At 32.4% G+C, this 23813-nt stretch overlaps 1 protein-coding gene across 1 annotated transcript; it reads right to left on the bottom strand.

The window, feature by feature from the left end:
* Positions 1–8225: 8225 nt before the first annotated feature.
* LOC143254184 (uncharacterized) lies at positions 8226–22924 on the bottom strand. Its single transcript, XM_076508981.1, has 6 exons — positions 22690–22924; positions 16636–16721; positions 14366–14527; positions 11289–11449; positions 8876–9032; positions 8226–8514 (listed from the first exon to the last, which is right to left on the bottom strand). The coding sequence occupies exons 1-6, from the start codon at positions 22767–22769 to the stop codon at positions 8456–8458; spliced, it is 705 nt and encodes a 234-aa protein (XP_076365096.1). The 5' UTR covers positions 22770–22924; the 3' UTR covers positions 8226–8455.
* Between the last annotated feature and the right edge of the window lie 889 nt (positions 22925–23813).

Here is a 23813-nt window from a genome sequence, read left to right as displayed (position 1 = left end):
CTTAATTTTATTTTGTTTAAATTACTAATCATATTACATCTTATTTTATCAAACTAAGCCTTAGATATTAACATCCTATAAGAAAAATCAAATACTCATTCAAAACATAAGAGGCACAAAACAAATGTAAACCATAATTGTTGTCACGAAAACATATTGATATGAATTACGTGACATAAAAGTTTTATAGTCCGTAGAGAGGATTCTAAGAAGGACTTTAGGTAAGAGTAAAATAAGATTATACAATAGATTTCTGTAAGCTATGGAGAATAAAACTGGTGATCATGTTCTTTTCTATTATCTGCGAAACTACCTGACTGCTCACCTGTGCATTTTTGTGGACTTGGTTTGCACTGTTACCTTTAAACTTAAACAAAAGGTCGTGTAAAGTTTATCAAGATATGTGGCATAGCATAGATCTCGCCACCCACACTTGTAGCAATAAAGGTTTTGGTATTCGACCTTTGTTTCTTCTCACAGCCATCAGACTGTACCTTAATATCGATGGAAAAAGTAGTTTTAAGAGTAGCATGTCACATGAAACATTTTGTTTACATAATGTGATTAACCTTTCTTACTACAGTCAGGTCTTAAAACAAAATTATAAACGACAAGAACTAACAGAAAAATATTGCTTACATAAAACAACTAATTTTAACAGTAAGAAGATAAGAGTAACTCACCAGCATTTATTAAAGAAAATGACACTAATTTTTATCAGATCAATTTTAAATATTCATTTGTAATTATACTATTAAACGTAATTAACGAAACAAGTGGCAGTTTGAGACTAACTGAAACAATAGGAAGAGTTTCTTGATACTACATTATATTGTACTGAAGGTCACTGTATCGTATGAGAGACTTTTTAAAACAACATTGACATTGATATCCAACAAATGTTATTTCATATTACATGTTACAAGTTTCCTAAGTATAGAGAGCAATATAAATCGCTAATTTATACAGATTTTACCAAACAACTATAACACTTCCAAAATTGGTAAGACTGTACAACATGAACCATCAGATACTATGTGTTTGACTGATTAAAAGTTCCATTCAAAATTCCTAATATTTGTAATAAGGACTAATTCATTTCTAATTACAAGATACTATAATCTTTTAAACTTATGATATGCTTTGTGATATATGTAAAACAACACCAGAAAAACGTTAAAAAGTAAAAATATTGACGATTAGAAGTATACGGCTAAAACTATAAACCTGAGCTAATAAAGTAAATATTTACAAAACTTCATAAATAGGTTTTTAACAAATACCTTAGATTAACTTCAAATATGCAAAGTTGCTTAACAATATACAAGAGAGGAAAAGTTGACCTATTTAAAAAGTGTGTTATTTCACTTAGTCAATAAGTTTTATACAAAATGTTACGGTCCGGCACGGCCAGATGGTTAAGGCACTCGACTCGTAATTCGAGGGTCGCGGATTCGAATCTCCGTTACACTAAACATGCTCGCCGTTTCAGCCGTGGGGGCGTTATAATGTGACGGTCAATCACACTATTCGTTGGCAAAAAGAGTAGCTCAAAAATTGGCAAGTGATGACCAAGTTGCTTTCCCTTCGGTTTACACTTCTAAATTAGGGACGGCTAGTGCAGATAGCCTTTGTGTAGCTTTGCACGAAATTCAAACTAAACAAAATGTTAATAAAATATTTTAAAGTGATTTGATAGAAGTCAGATTTGAACTTTAAAGTTGCCACTTACCGTCGGACCACTTTGTTTTATTTTGTAAGTAAGTTGGAAATTTTTCTTATTCTTAATGGTAAAGTTCCCTACTTTGGGCCTAATTTATCCAGAAAATACTGTAGTTGAAAAAAACTTTTCTGGGAGACGCCATGTTTCAAACTGTATTCATACCTCCAACCACAAGCTAATGGGAACAAATATGTCACATACACTTATATATCACAAGGTGGTTTCATAAATAGTGTTTCTTATTGTCTTTCTTTCGTATACATTTCACCCCTTTGGGTAGTTATAAAAGTAACTGGGGATTAGTTGCCTCTGAGGTCTCTGTGAATCACGAGGGTGAATTCAAACCCCTCAGCGAAGCGTAAGTATCTTATACTAGCACAAAAATGTTTGGTAACTAAGATATTAAATACTTTGGTGTCATTTTCGAATAAGTTAAAACTTTTGAACTCTTTGAAAGGAAAACTTGACCTACGTTCAGGATGTACCCGAGATGTATATAGTAATTGGGAAACGTTAATCACTCGTTATCAGTTGACTTCTTAATAAGAGCGCGTGATAGCGTACATCCTGTTTTCCAAACCACTTCCTGAAATCGTGCCTTGCTTCTGTATGCTTGAACACGTCATAGTTTGATATATCACTGTCTTTCTTTTTTGCCACATTTTCGGCTACTCACAACGTCACAAAACGTTATGACGATGACTTCTAGGAAGTCATATATGGGTTTGTGTAGCAATTATACGTCAATGTAGTTTTAGAAGTTTGAAAAGTTCTCTTAAAGCTAAGCACTTATTGTTCAGCTTGTTGTTATAACATATCTTGCTTTAAGAATATACAGTCAGTTTGTTTCAAGAAACTTAAAGCAGGGTATATTTTAATTATATAAACAAGCTTTAAAACAAAAACGTTACATGTTTATTTTACAAAATCTTCGGAGCACAGCCTATAATGTGGGATATCAGATGTGCCCTGAGTTTCGGAGGCGACTACGGAAATGAGACCCAAGTAATGGTGAGGATACACTGTCTACCAATCCAAGCTGCCGTTCACTAGTCTTAGAACTGGTTTTTGTATTCTCAAAGTTATAAAAAATGGTCATCCGTGCTCAACTCACCACGGGTATCGAAACCCGGTTTCTAGTATATAAGTTTGCAAACATATCACTGTGCCACAGGGGACCATCGTCTCAGAAGAGTATACATGAAACAGGTTAGGAGAGCGAGATGTGGGTCTTAAAGCCCACAACGTCCCACATCTATAGCACCCCTCACTACCTGTAGACAGATGCAAAAAAGTTTCTCTCCAAAGAAATAAAAGATGAAAAAATATTGTATCTTACATTAAAATAAAATTAAAATGTGCAGCGTGTTTGCTGTAATTGTTCAGGTTTGTTTATATAATTAGTTGTTTTTTTCATAGGTTTGGTCTTGCTGTTATTAACCAGTCCTTCCTTTTGATATTAGTATTTAATTAACTTTTGAAATGATATTTTAACATATATGTAACTATAAGTATCAGGAACCAAATTTATTATGCTCAAAGAAGGGATCAATAAAATACTCAATCTTGATCAGTCTTTAATTTTATTAATTTAAAAGGAATAAATAATAATGTATACATAAAAGCATAAATAATGATTTCTTATCTTCAAGAATGCTTTTCAGTTTCCAAAGTAATACATTTTCTGATAATACATTCTGTACAATGAAACAATTACACCATTTTTAACCTTAGAGGTTTACATGTTTTAACTTTTCCGTGTTCTTTATCTTTGTAGCAGTTAATGAAAGTTAAAATTTATTGATAAAATTATTTTCATACAGTAATATCTTATTTTTTACAAGAATACTAAAACGAAAATTGTTATTATAAAGTACAATATTTTTCCATAATGCACTTACTAAAATGCTTGGAAATAAGTTATTAACCATTACATTTTTAGGTAAGATTTATTCTTAAATGTAAATTTCTATTTCTCTAACATATATATGTACTAACAAAAATGCCTAAATAATACATAAATAGCTTTATATGAATTAAAACTAAATCTAGAATTTATGAAAAATATTTTCTTCTTTGTAGGAACTGTAATAATATTTACTACATATAATATAATCTTTCCCCAAGTTTACCAATTTGGTTTATAACAGGGAAAGTACATCCATCATATTTCTTCAGTTTATTTCTTTTACTTAAGGTAATGGACTATGTTCGTGACAATATTATGTGTTGTTGTTTTTTTAAATTCTTAAACGTATCCTTAAAAATATATTCAAAATTATTTTCAATTATTGTATGGTAATATCAATATTTTACTTCTTTACAATAAATGACTATAAAGTGATAAGTTTGCTGTTCTTCCTCTGCATTAACTTTATGGTTTTTGTTAATTTTCTTTTTAACCTAAGTTAAAATGTTTATCTGTTGAATTTCCTGCGTAATGATACTCCTTAAGACAAGATTTTAATTCTGCAAGTCTTTGCAATTCAGCTTCCGGTTTCTAAACGAAGGAAAGAATATTTAGTTTAGTATACAGAGTGGTTAATATAAAATCTAGATACTGGTCTAAGTTAATAAGTACCAATCGTGTCATTTCCTTTTTTAATAATCAGTATAAATTAAATGACATCTATCTAAAATAAGGTTTAATTTAAACTTTGGATATAATTTCTTTATTAAATTGTGTATGCAAAAAATTGGGTGTATATCTTAAAAATATATTCAATAGCTTTTATGTCATATTCATAATTTTCTTTTTTCTAGATTTATTGTTAAAATGTTTAAATCCATGCAGCATAAAATTACAAATTCCGAAAAACAACAAAATGTTTCCCGTTGGATATTTTCTGTGAAAATAAGATATTACTTTTTGAAAATTATTTTATGAATAAATTTGAAATCATGTTAAATGTTACACAGTTTAACACATAGAAGGAACTTAAAACACACACATACATATATATACAAAACAAGATAAGCTTCTTCATTCTTGGTCCGGCATGGCCAGGTGGGTTAAGGCGGTCAACTCGTCACACCACACATGCTCGTCCTTTCAGCCATGGGGGCGTTATAATGTTACGGTCAATCCCACTATTCGTTGGTGAAAGAGTATCCCAAGAGTTGGCGGTGGGTGGTGATGACTAGCTGCCTTCACTCTAGTCTTATACTGCTAAATTAGGGACGTCTAGCGTAGATAACCCTCGTGTAGCTTTGTGCGAAATTCAAAACAAACAAAACAATTTATTTATTCTTATTAACCTTTATTAAAAACATGTCCTGCATTAGAAACTAAAAAGTATATTTCAAAATAAAAACTGGTATTTATGTGTGTGTGTGTTTAGATTTATTTGTTCTTAACTCAATTAAAAAGAGTTTAAATAATGTTAAACATTTTTACTTTGTCTTATTATGTAAATACATGTATATTAGTTGTTCTGTGATATTTTTCCACTTGCAAATATCAGTTCACAATAGTGTAACCTCACCACTTGATTCTTCAAGCAAAATATTCTTAATCTCCGTACAAACATTCCACTGTTTTTTAGTTCCCAGCTATCGTACAAATATTTTACACGTTTTTCAGTTCCCAGGTACCGTACAAATATTCTACACGCCTTTCAGTTCCCAGTTACCGTACAAATATTCTACACGTCTTTCAGTTCCCAGTTACCGTACAAATATTCTACACGTCTTTCAGTTCCCAGTTACCGTACAAATATTCTACACGTCTTTCAGTTCCCAGGTACCGTACAAATATTCCACATGTCTTTCAGTCCACAGTAACCGTACTTTGATAAACGAAGCATAGTTGTTGTGCCATTTCTCTTTCAAGTTGCAAATATTGGTTTTTAATGTACTATATGTAAAGTATGTTTTATAACATTGGCTTTTTTTAATTAATGAAAACAGGAATTTACTAAAGGGGATATCAGTCTGTGTTATTAAAACAAAATTGTTTTACATTTTTTATTGTCCATTTTCATTCATTAAAAGTTTTTCAAAGGAAAATTACTGAATTGGTATTATAAACGTGGTAGAATTTTGCAATCAACTTATTTTGATAATGTGGCTGTAACAGGTATGATTGATTATGAATACGTTTGTTTAAGAACCACAACTTAATTTAATTTCTGATCAGAGTGATCCTACTCTACTATGAGCCATGCACTGTACTTTTGATCCTACTCTACTATGAGCCATGCACTGTACTTTTGATCCTACTCTACTATGAGCCATGCACTATACTTTTGATCCTACTCTACTATGAGCCATGCACTGTACTTTTGATCCTACTCTACTATGAGCCATGCACTATACTTTTGATCCTACTCTACTATGAGCCATGCACTGTACTTTTGATCCTATTCTACTATGAGCCATGCACTGTACTTTTGATCCTACTCTACTATGAGCCATGCACTATACTTTTGATCCTACTCTACTATGAGCCATGCACTATACTTTTGATCCTACTCTACTATGAGCCATGCACTGTACTTTTGATCCTATTCTACTATGAGCCATGCACTGTACTTTTGATCCTACTCTACTATGAGCCATGCACTATACTTTTTATCCTGCTCTACTATGAGCCGTGCACTGTACTTTTGATCCTGCTCTACTATGAGCCGTGCACTGTACTTTTGATCCTACTCTACTATGAGCCACGCACTGTACTTTCGATCCTACTCTACTCTGAACCATGCACTGTACTTTTGATCCTACTCTACTATGAGCCATGCACTGTACTTTTGATCCTACTCTACTATGAGTTATACACTGTACTTTTGATCCTACTCTACTATGAGCCATGCACTGTACTTTTGATCCTACTCTACTATGAGTTATACACTGTACTTTTGATCCTACTCTACTATGAGCCATGCACTGTACTTTTGATCCTACTCTACTATACTTTCATGATTCAGTTTTTCTCAGTAAAATGTTAGTAATTAATTTTTGACCAAAAATAGTAGTTAGAACCAAATGTAAATAAAAACTGAACAACAAATGTAATTTTCAGAAGACTTGCTGTAAAATGGATAACATATACTTGTGTTTCAGTTGAGTTGTTGAATTCAGAGGAACTCGAGGACTAACTGCCCTTGTCATTACTTAAAGGAATGCAATTCTTCAACTTTATTTACCTCCAGATAGTGGGTTACTTTAATGGAACAGAATAATTTTACATCACTCTTATAACGCGCCCGTGGTTCCAATGTACTGTGTTTATTTTTATTTTATTTTTCACGGTTTCGGAGTGCGAACTACGGAGCTTCAGTTCCGCAGTCTAACTTGCTAACAAACTTCAGTTACACCGTTTGACATGCTAACCGCTTTACGGCGCTTAGTCCATTTCAGTTTAAAGCTTAATGGAATACTATATAAAATGATAAAAATATAATTAAATTATTTTACTGGTAAAACTTTTTACAGTATTGACACATGTGTCAATAAGAGGAATTTAAAATACTTCAGAATTTACCGCAGCGTAATATGAAAGCATTAATTTTTATTCGTCTCAAAATCACTGTTTGTTTGCTTGTTTGATTTTCGTGCAAAGCTACACAAGGGCTATCTGCGCTAGCTGACACTAATTTTGCAGTATAAGCCTAGAGGGAAGGCAGCTAGTTATTACTACCTACAGCCAACTTTTGGGCAATTCCTTAAACAATGAATAGTGAGATTCAACGTTACAAAATAACGCCCCCAAGGCTGAAAGGGTGAGCATATTTGGTGGGATGAGTATTTGAACTCACGACCTCATATTATGAGTCGAGTGCCCTGACTACTTGGCCATGCCAGGCCTAAAATCACCGTGAACATCGATTATAGTAAGATAACATATTAGAAAAATATTCATTTTGGGCTACCTTGTAAAATCATGAGTTGTTCAACGAAAATGTTGTGTCATTTTAATTCAACTTTAACATCTAATAAGTATGTGTGTGTTTTCTTATAGCAAAGCCACATTGGGTATTTGCTGAGCCCACCGATGTGAATCGAACCCCTAATTTTTAGCATTGTAAATCCGAGACTTACTGCTGTACTAGCGGGGGGGGCAACCATCTAATAAGAGATGACGTTATTTTAACCGCATTATTAATTTCTACACAAACACTTCTCACAATTAAGAGTGGTTAGGGCGTTTATTTCACATTCTGAAGGCCACGGGTTCAAATCCCCGTCACACCAAACATGCTCGTTCTTTTAGCTGTGGAGGCATTATTATGTTACATTAAATCACACTATTCATAGGTAAAATAATTGTCTAAGAGTTGGCGGTGGGTAGTGATGACTAGCTGCCTTCCCTCTAGTCTTACACTGAAAAATTAGAGACAGCTAGCTCAGGTAGCCCTTGTGTAGGTTTACGCGAAATTTAAAACAATCAAACAATTTTGTTTCAGTGTCCCTACTCAAACTGAAATAATGTTCGTATTGAAAATGAAATAAAAAAACACGTTCATATGACACAATGTTAACAATACACCCAAGCAGATACTTACGAAGTATTAAACAAAATTTATTTATGAAGTTTGACAGTTTTTTTCCTATTGATGGAAAATAATATAAAACTAAAACTTATCTAAAGTTTTACAGAAGTTACAGCTCATATTTCTTGCTCTACAATTTTTATTTCTTGAGAACATATTATTATAATGACATTATAATATTATTCGTTAATAAAATAATATAATTCATATTTGTCAACTTCCTGCTAGAAGATCAACTTCAACAACGTTCCAACCAAATTTCGTTCCGTTGATCATTTCCGGTCACCTCATAAATAGCTAGAAATTAATGAAAACGTTTTAATTAAAATTCAAACCACTTCCAGATTTTTTCAAATTAATTTTAATTTATTCCATAAATCAAAAAATACATATACTAAGGAATTATCTCTGAATGAATTCTCAACTTTAGATGTGATACGCTAAAAATCTTCACTGTAAAAGATCCTCGTTATACACTGAAAACAATTATCATGTTAGAGCTGCATACTTAGATGATTGTTTTAAAACCATACAGAAATTTAAACTTTAAAATACGCGCAATTTCCACTTCATTACAGGTCAAAATCCCGTCTGATTCATTTAACTTTCACTACTTAAACATACTGAGAAATTTTTTTTTACTCTTAGAAATGCTTACCTAAGTAAAATCTGATAGTTTTATAGCACAGATTTAAGGATTGGAGCGCTTTCCGAAAATTATTCAGTTCCACGAACAACCTAGGTTCGTGTGGACCAGTGTAAGTGTGAACGAACACTGTGAACCCTTCTCGAACAGTTACAAAGTTCAGGGATGTCTGAAACATAAACAAACTGATTTGTTAAAGATAAGTAATCATGTGCAGTAAGTGCTATTTACATTATATAAGATTGCACTATACAGTATGACAGTTTTCATAGTTTTAATCATCAGCAATCCTTTTATATTACTTATTAAAACTTATGTTGTCTCAAGTTTTGCGAATATTTAATGAAAAATTACGATGTTAAAATGTATATTACAACTGCAAAAATGGCGAAGAAGCAATTTGTGCTGATAAAGAAATATATTAGACTTCTGAAATAAATGAGATTTCTTATTTTATGTTATATCATAATTTATTAAAAGTTCAGGGGTAAAACTGTGTTGGCGGCCTTCGGGTACCTTTCTAATTAAGGCACACTAAGAAATTTATGAAATATGTATATTTTATTAGCGACTGAAAATAATTATATGCAGCATTACTTATATATATATTACAGTGTATATTCAATTATCAGCTGAAAAAGGAAACACAGTACGATTTGTGTCTTGCTTGTATTTGTATTTATTTTATACAGTACTGTACAAAAGTGTTAGGATAAACCAATATTTTGTCATTATTTCCATTTTATATGGATAATTCTTCCATGTCATTATAAAATGTAAATTTTAACAGTATGGTAATACTTCACTGATCCCCTTTGAAAAGTGAATGGGCCAGAGTTAGAATACTTATCACTACTTAGAATTCCCATATACTTGTACCAAGGACATGTTATAAGGGTTCTGCTCCATTGAACATACTGATCAAATTTAGGGTATAAAATAAGTGTCATGGTTCCCCATGCAATGTCTTAACTACATAAAATGAAGCTAGCATATGGTACTGGTATATGCTAAAAGAAATCAATTTAAAACCACTCCACAAATAAACCTTCATAAAAAACCAGTGTTTAACACTATACATTAAGTTTTGTATCGTGCCATGGCCCAAAAAGCGTAGAGAATTGTCAGTATAGCAGAGAATTGGCATAGACACTTTACGCTGGGATATTTAACAAATTGCTGCAAATTTAAAATGCTCTCCATACACTGTCAAGTACACTGTGGATCATGAGATCAAGACAGGTAGATTTGAAAATAAGGAACGAAGAAGCAGAACATCTAAACCTAATGTTACTGATGTTACGTATTTTTGTTTATGTATTCTTTGGAACAGAAGGAAGACCGCCACAGATATCAAGCATGAGATAAACAACTACATACCAAATGACAATAAAATGTCCAGATCTACAGTACCAAGAAGACTCAGCGAGAATGGAATATTTGGTCTTGAAGTAGTTAAAAAACTTTTACTGTGATCTTCAAATATTATCAAGAGACTAACATTTGCTATAAAGTACAAAAACTGGACAGCTGATGATTGGACAACGATATTATAGACAGATGAATCCAATCTGGAAATATTTAGTTCAAAGCGTAGGTTGTACGTCCGACGGAAGAAAAGTGAAAGGTACTTACCTCAACGCATAGTACCTACCATGAAGCATGGGGTAGTGTGATTGTTTGGGTGGTGTTTTTCAGCTCAGTTAACATGATTTATTTATAAAATATAATGAATAATGGACCGGCATAAGTACCATCAGATATTGATCTGTCATCGTATACCCAGTGGTTTTCGTATTATTGGTAAAGAATTATACTACTAAAAAGATAATGACCACAAAAACTCAACCAGTCTATTCAGAAATTGCAGAAAGGCTGTTGGAGTCGTTCAAATGAATCAATGATCCCCATAGAACCCCAATCGCAGCTCATTTGAGCAGATGTGGGATTTCATAGATCAAAAGCTTGACAAATCAAAAATCACTTCCTAAAAACGTTATGGGAGTATATTGAAGGCATTTGGAGTAAAGTCTTAAAAGATACTCTGATCAAACATGTTGCAACAATGCCTGAAAGACTGTCTGCAATTATTAAAGAAAAAAGGGGAACACATAAACTATTAAGTGTTTCCTGAACTCAAGCACTTCCACTGAGTTTCAGTTGTACTAAATATTAATATTAATAAAATAATGATGTTTCACCTGTGATTTGTCTTCCATTGTTCTTCAAAAGTAGCTTGAAATCTTCTTTTTGACTTCGTCCTAACACTTTTCCAAGTATTGTACGCTTTTGTATGCTTGTACTAGTCTGGAAAGCTGCTTGCATTAGGATGTATTTCATAACTTCTTTTCTTTCATTATGTGTTAATATTACTACACGTTTTGTACAATATTCAAAAATTCATTAATATATGTAACAGTTTTACCGTTAGTGGGGGAGGTGGGATCCCCAGGAATTGTGGAATGTACATCTTTACTGTAAAGCCCATCCTACAATTCTGAATACTTGTTTGGACTGTGGAGAACATGTCAATCTGAACCAAAAGTGGAGCAACAGGGTGGATCCTTCTCTCTTGTACGTTATATCCTAAAACATTATAGAATAGATATAAAGGCATGTAAATTACAGATAAATCTAGAAAACTTACGTGACATTTAGTACTCAAAATAATTAAGGAAAATCGGAGTTTTATACATTATAGGCTTGACAAAGCATAAACATTAATGTTAAACTATGGCAACGGTACTCCTGTGTTCATTTTTTGTACTAACGTAGCCAGTCATGCTTGATAAACATATTTCAGTAGTATATAAAAAAGTGGGAAGAACAGTGTGTTTTCACTTAACAGTTTGAATGGCATAGAGATAAAAGTATCCAACACGAAAGTGGAAATGTAAAGAGACAAAAGAAAACACTGAGACATTTCAATGAAGTTGAGATCAAGTTATTGCTTGTTTATACAAGTCTCACAAAGTGCGTTTATCAGGATGAGCGCTCATTTGCAGACCAATTGATCGGAGGCGTGAACAATGTAGACTTTTGGCGAAAACCCCACAATACGACCGTTTTTTTTTAAATTATAGGTCGAATCCAACACGGAGACTTTAATCTCACAACTTAACTGGCTTTTCAGAGCCTCAACTGGAAAGCAAGTGAGTACGTAAACGGTAGGAAATAGGCTTCATAACATTAGCTCTTATCCCAGAAGATCAATAGTTTAAGTTTCTTCAAACGATCTCCGGAAAACAACATGTCCTCATCAGTGTCAGTAACATGTGGAGTGGTCAAACTTGCTTCCCCTGTTGTTTGAACACTTTGCTTGATTTTTGTTTATTTATTGTTAAGCATTAAGTTACATAACGTGCTATCTTTGTTGTGCCCATCATTGGTATAGAAATCCATTGAATACATTGAAGTGCAAATTTAAATACTGTAACAAATTAGAATCGGGTGCAATCTCCCCTTTAAATCTTGTGTTATTCAATTTGTAATATGTGCTGGATATTCTTTGATAACTTGTTTAGGCAGAAAGTTCATGATGAAACCGCTACGGTCCAGCATTTATCTGCTTTAATCAACTTACCTTCATACTATACCACAGAGATTTGAACGTTTTCCTTGTCGTCAAACGTCGCTCAACAATACACACTCCGTGTTAAATCAAATTACGCTCATTGGCTCTACAAAAAATTCGTTTCGTATTAACTTTTTCACCGTGAAGAGAAAAATATGTTTCTGACCACCCTGGATTGTCTTTCAAGCGAAAAAAATTTTTTTTGAAGCTTGAAAGAAGTTTTAGACCTACATTTCTGCCATTAATGTTTGTTTTTGGTTTTGGTTGAAAACAAAAGGTGGAAGACTTTCGCAACGTCGTCTTCTATATTTGTGTTTCTGACGGTTGCTGTCCATTCAACTAAGTTTCATCATGTATTTAATGTTTCCACTGAACAAACGTCAATAAGTTTCGATATCCTTGGTGGACAGAGCACAGATAGCACATTTTGTAGCTCTGTGCTTATCTTCAAACAAACAAAATGAAATCTAGGTAAAACCCAAGATTAAATGAAAAACAAAATATAAGCTTACATCTCCAAAGCTTTCGAAACAGTATGTATTCACATATATACATATGTAGCCCTTTTTTACTTTAGCATAGAAGCAAGAGATGTTTATTATTACTTTGATTATAAAATAAAAAAGGCTTCCACAGCGTTGAAAGCAAAATAAATATAGTGTATTTTAATCATTGTAAAGATATAAAGATGTATATTTTTACGGTATAGCTGTAACATAAGAAAACATCCGAAAAACTGATGTGATGAATTTGAAACTTAGAAACAAACGTTTTTGCATCTCTGATAAAAATAATGTTCAAGGAATTTACAAGTACCCTCTGGTAATTATCTATGAGTTAGGATGTAGGAAAATCATAAATGGTATAGAAACAAACCTCAATAATATACAGAAGCAGAAAAGAATAGTTTCAAATTCCAAAGTCAAGTAAAAAAACTACAACAAAATATATAAAAACTAAATACTTAACACAGTTCCTGTTTTCATTGTATACCAATAATGACAAAATTATGAAATTGCATAGTACAAAAATCCAATTTGAGTTTTCAAGAAGAATTAAAGAGCATATACTAAAATCCTCACAATTGTATATTGTAACTGTATAATTATAATTAGATCAGAACTACGATAGTTTATAAGTATACAAAACAGAATATACTGTTTAACAAACAGACTAGGAATACTTAATATCTTAATTAACACACTAGAATGTAATTACATTGGATAGAAAAGTTTGTTAGGTATCTTTGCTTCAACAATACTTTCGAACATATTTGTAATGTTACTAATTCCGTAGCAGCATCTGTTCGATCTAAAAAATGTAACCAAAGAGATATTTTAATTTATAGATATTACCAGTCGTCATTGTAAGGTCGAGGTCAATTCAGTTTTTTGAACGCTAGCTATCGAATAGCCAAGACGCAATACTTGGTAAAAGGAGCTACAGTTCAAAACAGTAGTTAAAATAATTTGAGTAAAATCCAAATAACTGTGTTGATGTTGTTTATGTAATATTCATCACCATCATTCAATCAACTTTATAAGTATAAATATTTGTTATGATCTAGTTATGTTGAATAAAATAATTGTATCCAGCCGATGAACTGTTCAATCAGCTACTTTACAAGAGCATTCTGATCTCTCCTTTTGTTTCCTGTCTTTCTATACGATCGAATAAGGTAAACAGCAATAGTTAATATTTTCTAGCTCAAAGTGGCATCTATACGTATGAATAATTAAAATAGCAAATACCGAAAAGGGTTTATAAATTTATCCTAAATCATAACAAATGTTATGATTTAATTAAAATCATACTTGCATACATTAAAATTAATGGCTTGCATAGTTTAGAAATGAAAGTTTATACGTGGAAATTAATTTCAACCAATAAATGATAAATTGCGTAACGACAAAAATACTAATTCTTACCATTACGATACTTCTCCAATGCAGTCTTGGATGCCGCTATAGTAGCATTTAAATCACACGGGATTCGATGATCAGAAGCTAGAAATGTAGCTTTTCTATATTTTCGTTCCTGGATGAAGTAAGCGTAATCATTAATTACCGAATACTCCGGACAGTCTTGGCCTAACGTAAAGAAGCAATTTCAGAATGTATAATAGCAGTTATTCACAGTTTTTCGATGAAAAATATAGTTACCACACATCTTTAAATAAACACTTTTTAACCACCTTACATGTTCACAAAAAACATTAATACCACTTAGAAACAGGCACTTTTCTAGTTTGTTTCCTTTATTTTAGTAACAACAAGAACTCGGTATTTCTTTATAAAAATTATTACGGTGGTATTTCAATGTTTCTAACTTATGTCTTAAATAATTAGACATTTTTACCTTCTATAATAACATTCAAACAGGATACAAAACTTTATGATGGTTAACACCATCAACATATTTAAATAAAAAACAGTTCAGCCGGTACTGGTGAAAGGATATAGTTCGTTTGTTTTTTTGTAGTTAAGCACAAAGCTATAGAGTGGGCTATCTGTGGTCTGTACATTTCAAGTATCGAAACTTGGTTTCTAGTGTTGTTAGTCTGCAGAATTACCGCTGTATCAGTTGGTGAAGGAATACAGTTTGTACTTACCATTTCACTTAATATACATAGTCAAACATGAAGTAAAAATTTCTTTAGATTTGTACTTTTAACCGAAAATGATGATAATCCACATCATATATGTATATATAGTTTAGAGAATATTAATACTGATAGAGTTAAGTAAACATAATCAATAGGAAGAACTGCGTTAAAAACAACGAATCCAAATCTTTGACTGATTATATTAGTTTGTTACAAACAAAAGCAAACTGAAACAAAAGTAAGAAACAAAAAACGCTGCACTAATTGATAGGATCATAGGGTACAAGCTATAATGTGGGATATATAATGCACCCTAGGTGTAATGTGGGTTCCACTTCCGCAGTCACCTCTAAAACCTAAAGTACATTATATATCCCACATTATAACTTGTACCCTATGATCCTATCAATTAGTGCAGCGTTTTTTGTTTTTTTATTTTTTAAGTTATTTTTGTTTCCGCTTTTTTTGGTTATAACAAACTAATATATATATATATACAAGTAGAAAGTACAAGCAGGTTTAACAAAAGACATTATTATAGAAAGTAACAACCTTAACGCTGATTGACCACAGAAAGCACGAGTTTCTTTAGTAGAATTCCTTAGACGATACTGATCTATCTAAACTGTGATCAAAAACGTCACAGAAAAGTGCTTGTTACTTTAATAGACTCTATCAAAAAGACTAGTCTTAACATTGATCATTCATGATATTAAAAAACACGTAGATTCAAGAAGTTTTGATAGAAATGAGTAATAACTTTATATCCCGAGTGATTTATAAAGGTAAACATTTTGTAAGCACTGTTGTGATAGGGTTGTTTCTTTTTCATTTCTTAACATACTTAAAAAAAGTCACAAGATACTAGTATAAGAGACGTTACTTGGCAATACTGATCCAAACCGTTATCACAAAATTATTTTCACAGGTTTTGACAGCTACTTTAATAACAGAAAAAAATAGTTAAGGTAGTACTAACCCCAATATTTTAAAAATCACATTTTTCGAATTTTGTCTAAATGAAAAGATTAACTTTTTATATATAAATAACTCATTTTTAGCTCAAACTATTTATTAATAAACCTGTAGCAGGTGGTTAGAAATAAAAGACTAGTTTGTTTTTATTCAGTTCCCACTTCATCATTAAAGCCAATATTAGCATGAAATTCAGTATGCTTGTTGATATTACACCCTTCCATAGCTTCAAATTTTTAAAATTCAAAAATTTTTACCAACTGTCTTGTTATGAGTCTTATTACCACTAATGAAAGCATTATTAAAGTTAATTGCTCATAGCTCGTTAACGTTGCAGAAAATGTACAAAGGAAGCTATGAGGATGTTCATAAAAAGCATATTTATTATTGTTCACTTTTTTGTCACTCCCAAGTAAAGTCATAGTGTTAAAACACTTTGTTATGTATTTTTTTATGCAAATTTGCCCAATTTTGAGGGTCAGTACTACTTTAAAGCACCGATTAACCTTTATAACGGACGTTAATCAGCATGGTTTTCGTAAAACCAAGATGCGATTTAAAAAATGCACAGAAAATATCAGTGACTATCTCTTCTTCAGAAAGTGTTACAAAACTTACCATTGCATAAGACAGTGTTGATTATTTGCCGTTCTTGACTGTGTGTGAGAAAAAATGTACGAGGATGTAGCTGGTTCTCAAGAGGACTGCATCAAGTACAAATAATAAAAAAGTCAACAGTATATACTTAAACAGAATATTAAACAATAACAAAAAGTCAACAATATATCTAAAACAGAATATTAAACAATAACAAAAAGTCAACAATATATACTAAAACAGAATATTAAACAATAACAAAAAGTCAATTCCTACTAGAACAGTATATTAAACAATAAAAAAGTCAAGAATGTATACTAAAACAGTATATTAAACAATAACAAAAAGTGGACAACATACACTAAAACAGTATATTAGAAAATAATAAGAAATCAGATTAATACATAAGGACATCATGCGAATTGTGGACAGATCTAACTATGCATTTGACTGATAAGAAGTGATAGCAAAAGGCCTATCTATAACAACCCAGCATGCTAATCCAATTCTGATTAAGAATTTTAGAAGAAGAAAAGATTGGTTTAAAGAATCCTGAAATATGTGTTTGTTTTTAATATTTGTTTCACTAAATAGTAAAAACTGTGATATCTAAAAGCCGTTTTTCCAGTCAACCGAATTCATTTCAGCAAAGAAATTTTACGACTATTGGCTGATTTCTCCAGTAGTAGATGTATTACATTCCTACTACCACTGTTGACTGATTTCTCCAGTAGTAGATGTATTACATTTCTACTACCTCTGTTGACTTATTTCTTCAGTAGTAGACACATTACATTTCTACTACCACTATTGGCTGATTTCTCCAGAAGTAGATGTATTTCATTTCTACTACCTCTGTTGACTGATTTTTCCAGCAGTATACGTATTACGCTCCTATTACTTCCGTTGATAGACATCCATAGTAATAGACGTATAGCATTTTTTTGTTGTTGTCACTGTTGGATAACTTTCCCTTTATAATCATGCATTGTGTTTATAAAGGGCTTGAAGTATGAATGAAGTTCTCAGTAATGAATGTACCACAGTGAAAAAATACTGAAAAAAATACGGAAATTGTGCTAACGTTTACCTAAAGACAAGTCATGGCACTATTAATCCAGGGTTAATCCAACTTTTCATTGGTTAAAAATAGCCCAAGAGTTAACAATGACTGATGTCGACTATTTTCTTCTCCTATAGTTTATTAATTCAAAATTAGAGACAACTAACGCAGATGGCCCGGCATGGCCAGGTGGATGAAGCACTCGACTCGTAATCCGGTCAATCCCACTATTCGATTGGTAAAAGAATAGCCCAAGATTTGGAAGTGGGTAGTGATGACTAGCTGCCTGCCCTCTAGTCTTACACTGTAAATTAGGGACGGCTTGCGTAGATAGCCCTCGTGTAGCTTTCCACGAAATTCAAAACAAACCGAACCAAACGCAGATAGTTTTTTTTAGTAAGTTGAAGCGAAATTTAAAACAAACTAAATAAGATTTAAAAAAAAATGATCCACACTAAAAATATGTATTGCCACTGGAACTCTGCATAATTTGGTTTGTATGTGTGATATGATACCTGAAGCAGACCCTTTTGGTTTAGTCTTTCTTCAAAATGCTGATAGTCTCTGAGGGGAACTGAGTCCCTGATTTCAGCTTTATAAGTCCGAAGATTTACCACTATCTTACCAAGGGATACATCATGGTGGATAGGCGGCGAAATGAAAAATGTGGAAACTGTGCTGACGGAAGTTCACCTCAGGACAAATCATTACACTATTGAAACACGTTGTTGATCAAATATCATTGAAGAGTTACATGAATTACAATAGTCTATGAATATCATTTATCACGAACTTTCTCAAACTGTTATACGTCAGCTTTGACCAACATTTATTATATTGTTTTTCTTTATTGAATTCATCCACTGAAATTATATGGAAGCATTTGGAAATTAGTAACGGAATATGCTTTTATTTGTTTGTTTGTTTGTTTTTAATTACGTGCAAAGCTACACCAGAGCTATCTGCATTAGCCGTCCCTAATTTAGCAGTGTAAAACTAGAGGGAAGGTAGCTAGTCGTCACCACCACCGCTAACTCTTGGGTTACTCTTTTACCAACGAACAGTGAAATTGCCCGTCATATTATAACTCCCCACGGCTGAAAGAGGGAGCATGATTGGTGTGACAGAAATCCAATCCCCCGATCCTCAGATTACGAGTCGAGTGCCTTACCCACCTGGCCATGCCGGGCCACGCTGCTTAATTGTACATGTTTGATATGAAGGGAAATTAAACCTATGACACTCATATCACAAGTGGAGCGCCCTAACCACCTGACCATGCCGGGCCATGGAGTACCCAATCATGTCATTTATAGAAGAGGGCACAAAGCTACACAATTAGGTGTATGCAATCTGTTTACAGTACGGAATGAAATCACGAGTTATAACTTCATAAGTCCTTAAACTAACCGTTTACACAATAGGAGAATGGGAAATTGGAAATATTGTGTAAAATAACCTAAATATAATTTACACTTAGATATGAATGTTGGACCTGAAAGTTTTGTATTTCCATTATATTTCTCTGGTATTCTTAAATAGTTTAATTTACTTGAGCCCAATGGGCGTGCATCGGTAATGTGTAATGTTCGATTCTCCGTGATGGACACAGCAGATAGCACAGTATGACTTTGCTATAAAACACACACACATGCACATGTAAACCTTATTTAATAGATATATACAACATAAAACAATGGTAATTTAAAGACTTGAATATAGGAATGGTAAAATAGTAAGGAAACAAGGGAGGAGGTATTATATATATTATTCATTCAAACTGCAAACCCCTATTTCAACTCCATGCTGTTACCTAGAATTACACGTGGTGGAGTCAAAATTGAGGCTTATAGTTTAGTAACTAATGTTTACAGTACCTCCAGTCTTGTTTTCTTACTTTTTGTCCACCCCCTCCAGAGATGTGACAGCGGTAATTTTTCGGTTTACAACACTAAAATCAGGGTTTCGACTTTGCCCGGTTAACACAGTAGATAACCTGATGTGGCTTTACTCTAAAAAAAACACCTTATATTTTTATGATGTAGATTTTTTGTAATTTCTAACACTGTATTGATGTGATGTAAAATACAAAATATATTATAAACCAGTGAATGGCTGTAATATTTCTAACTACATAATAAATACATAGCATTAACTTATATTTTAAAGTATCACCGTAACAATAAAATATGGTTCGTTATATTGCATGTGGTTTTAAGATATATATTACAATGTTTTGTTCCTGTTTTCCTTTATAGCAATCAGAATATTCTGAACAATTTCCGCCTCCTACTTAGAAGTTTAAAAAGTTACAATTTATTTTCATAAGCGAATACCTTATAGTCTAGCGTGCCTAGTAGTTTTGGCGCTCGACTCGCAAGTCCGCGGGTTTTAATCCCTCCACTGAATGCCCGCCGCGTAGGGTGACAGTCAGTCCCACTTTTCTTCAGTAAAATCGTAAAATGTAAGAGCCTTCCATCTACTCTTTCACTTCTAGATTAGAAATGACTAGAGCAGATAGCATTCAAGTAGCTTTGGACAAAATCCAACAAAAGAGACAAAACAAAAGGCCCCAATTTTTCAGTTTTGTGGCATATCTCTCGGCGGGTATAGCAGATAGCTCGATGTGGCTTTGCTATAGAAAACACACTCACATATATCTGAAAAATTACTTCCTATATACTTATCACACAGAGGCGTATGTGAATAGAGGGCTGGATTCTCTCATACACGTCAAGTGCAAATTATAATTAATGGGCTTATTAACAGAAACGAAGCTTTTTCAAAGTACAAGTTACACCTTATTAGTTATTTTATATATATGGGAAACAGATTCACATCGAATGTGTCAATCATGTCCTGAGTGGTATAATAAAACATGCTTTAAATAGCGATATTTTCACTTAGAGTTAGCATGCTATAAGCTATAGCGATTCGCTTTTTGAATAAACTGAAAGAAGGAAATTTATAAAGATAAGTTTATATTCAGGGAAACGAACAATGTCTCACCAGGTTAAAAAACAACGTCTCACCTCAAATATTTTCTATATACTTTACCTTTTTATTTATTTTTATTACTTTCTGAAGACATCTGAAAGTTTGTTTATTTGCAATTTTTAGGTTTTTTGTTTCAAATTGAAATTTGATAATTATAGCTAGTATTTTTCAAGATGAGAAATTAAACATTGTTGCAAAAAAATTAATCATTTTGTTGCATAAAATTGGCGTCTCCTTAGAAATAAATGGTTCTATTTCAAAAAAAGGTTTCAAACACATATTTCAGTCAACACCAGAGAATAATTTTTCAAATAATGATTGGAAAATATAAAATATATGCTTATATGAAAAAAAAACAATTTTGTCTGAACACTAAATAAAAATATGACGACTCATTTCATGTAAAGAAAAACTTAAAGCAATTGCTCACAACTGAACCATCGCTCAAAGAAACTTTTTGAGCATTTATAAAAACTAAAATTTTGATGGTTCAAATCAATTGAGTACCACAATCATGTCTTATAGTTATGATTTGTTACGATGTTTGCATCTCATGCTTTATCAAAGTAACGCCAAATTTTTGCAACAAAGTACCAAATTTATACAAAACTATGTACTTATGAATAAAAATGTAAAAGTTAGTTTGTTTTAAAGCGAGAGTCACTGGTTATGAAGGTAAGACACAGTCCGGTGTGAGACTTTGTTCTCGATTCAAAACCCTTCTGATTGACCTATTTGATCATACTCAACGTCTAATAAATTAAATTACAGCCTAAATGAATTTCAATTTGAAGGTAGGCTGGTAGAGATCCCAATGTATATTAAAATCAAACCAGGTCAATGTTCGCCCCACTCTTAACATTACTAGCGTACAAAAATACAGCTAATAAAAAGACTCATAGATTAATTTATTCTAATCCTGCCTAAAATAAGTTTTAGTGGCGTTGCTATTAGGAATTTCTTTTATTTTCTTTGGTATAACATATTTCGCCCAAGTATTGGGTGAATGGTCTCGTTTGCACACGGTATGGCAGATGTAGTGTGGTTGATATAACATATTATAACCGCTCATGATTCTTAGAGTAATGACTATTAACAAATTACAAATGATGCTGGTTACGAAATTATATTAGTCATAAGGGAAAAAATGCAGCAGGTGGACCGACGTGGCTTTGCCTAAAAAATACACACTTTAGGAAATTGAGAAAATAAGCGTTGTAGATTGCACTGTCAGAAAAACAAACATTGTACTCTGGAAAAATTGAATATTGAATGAAATTCATCTAGGTTAACTATAAACCTAAAAATAATGTTATTGCCTAAGAAGTGTTATTTTAATTATCTCTTTAGAATCGTCTGCGTCTGAAGTGTTTTCAAAGTCAGAGGTCATGTTCGAATTTCGTCAACCTTCTAAAGACATCTAAAGATCATAATTATGAAACATTGTAAATGTTGTAAATCATTCTAAATGTAAAATAACTTTTGATATACTCTTTTACTAATGAATAGTTGGATTGGCTGTCACATTATAATTCTCCTACGTCTGTAATGAGAGTATGTTTGGTGGGAGGAGAATTCGAATCAGCGACCCTTAGATTATAAATCTATCACCTCAGCCACTTGGCCATGCCTAGCCAACCATTGTAAAAAAATCTTTATACAGTTGTGCGTAGAAACATGAGATGATAGTTTGTATGTTTGTATTTTTCGCAATATGTTATGCAGCAATAGCAAAATATAACTAAATAAACAAAGCAAAATCGAAAAAATTGAAACGTATTGAAATTGTAAAGTAACAACTATTAGAAATACGAAAAAGGTATAATTTGTAATATTTACCTGTTTAACTTAAGGCTTTGTATATACTTATAGTCATACATATGTTATAGTCAAAACAAGAATAGGAAACGTTTTCTACGAAGTCATATAGTTAGAGAGAAAATAATAATGTTAGCAGGAAATTGATAGGAACCAGAAATATTTATTAAGATATACGCACTCAAAAGTGCACTTACCTTTCAAACACAAGACTGTAGACATTTTGCATTTCTTCTATAACTGCCCAAAAGTAACAGAAAGCATACATAATATTCATTTTCAATAATAACGTGGCTTCTTTAAAAATCTTATTTTATCTTTTACAGATTACGCAGCGCACTCTATATGTGTTATGCACACACACCCTGGATTTTAAGTCATATGGCTGTTGTTGTGTATACGTGCAATAGGGTTATGAAACAGGGTATAACATTTTTTGATATATATATTGTTCATTTCCCACTTCCGGCGGAACTGGAAGTATCTCTATTCGTACATTACAATACATGAAAGATTCAATGGCACGAATACCGGAAACAGCGTAGGAGGAAACTGAGCAAAAAACAATTGAGCAGTTTACGTACGTACAAATCTTAACAAACATAAATTGAAAGCAAACATAAATGAAACAAAAAATAAATTCCAAAAAAAACTTCACATCACTGCTTTACTATGCGAATACACGACAAAAGTTATTTTATTACAACATAAAATTATGTAACTCTATATCCTGAGAACATCTAGAAAACTGCTTATCATCAAATCTGTTGAACAAAAATACCATACAAAGGCTTAGTCAGAACATTATAAACATTCTGGTTTACATTTGGCTGAACTGTGATTCCTGATATCAGTAACAGGTGGAGGTCATGTTCTCAGATTAAACATTATCCATCATCATGCAAGGTATATAAACATCTACTAAAAATACATACAATTTATCGTAGTGTGCGCTAAATCATTTAGAATATATAAAACTCTTAAAAGTGTGTTATGTGTTATCACAACTATTTGTAGCTTATAATATTTTTTCACTGTAAGGTATTCTTCCCCTATATTACCCTATTTGTTGACAGCATTATATGTAGGCCTACAGTACCTTAATCATCAAATTTATAAAGGCCCGGCATGGCCATTGGTGGTTAAGGCGATCGACTCGTAATATGAGGATCACGGGTTCGAATCTCCGTCACACCAAGCATACTCGTCTTTTGAGCCGTAAGAACGTTATAATGTGACGGTCAATTTCACTATTCGTTAAAAAAAGAGTAGCCCAAGAGTTGGCGATGGGTGATGATGACTACCTACCTACCCTCTAGTC

The sequence above is a fragment of the Tachypleus tridentatus genome, chromosome 1 (genome assembly GCF_004210375.1).
Source record: "Tachypleus tridentatus isolate NWPU-2018 chromosome 1, ASM421037v1, whole genome shotgun sequence".
NCBI lineage: Eukaryota > Metazoa > Arthropoda > Merostomata > Xiphosura > Limulidae > Tachypleus > Tachypleus tridentatus.
Note: the sequence above shows the minus strand (reverse complement) of the source record. Positions and strands in the feature narration are given on the sequence as shown.

Excerpts from the sequence above, each read along its gene's own strand:
- LOC143254184 (XM_076508981.1), bottom strand. The coding sequence starts at position 22,769 with ATGAATATTATGTATGCTTTCTGTTACTTTTGGGCAGTTATAGAAGAA. Across the intron at positions 9,033-11,288 it reads TCCCACCTCCCCCACTAACG|ACATCCCTGAACTTTGTAAC; the intron begins GTAAAACTGTTA and ends TTTATGTTTCAG. Across the intron at positions 8,515-8,875 it reads AACTATCAGATTTTACTTAG|CTATTTATGAGGTGACCGGA; the intron begins GTAAGCATTTCT and ends ATTAATTTCTAG.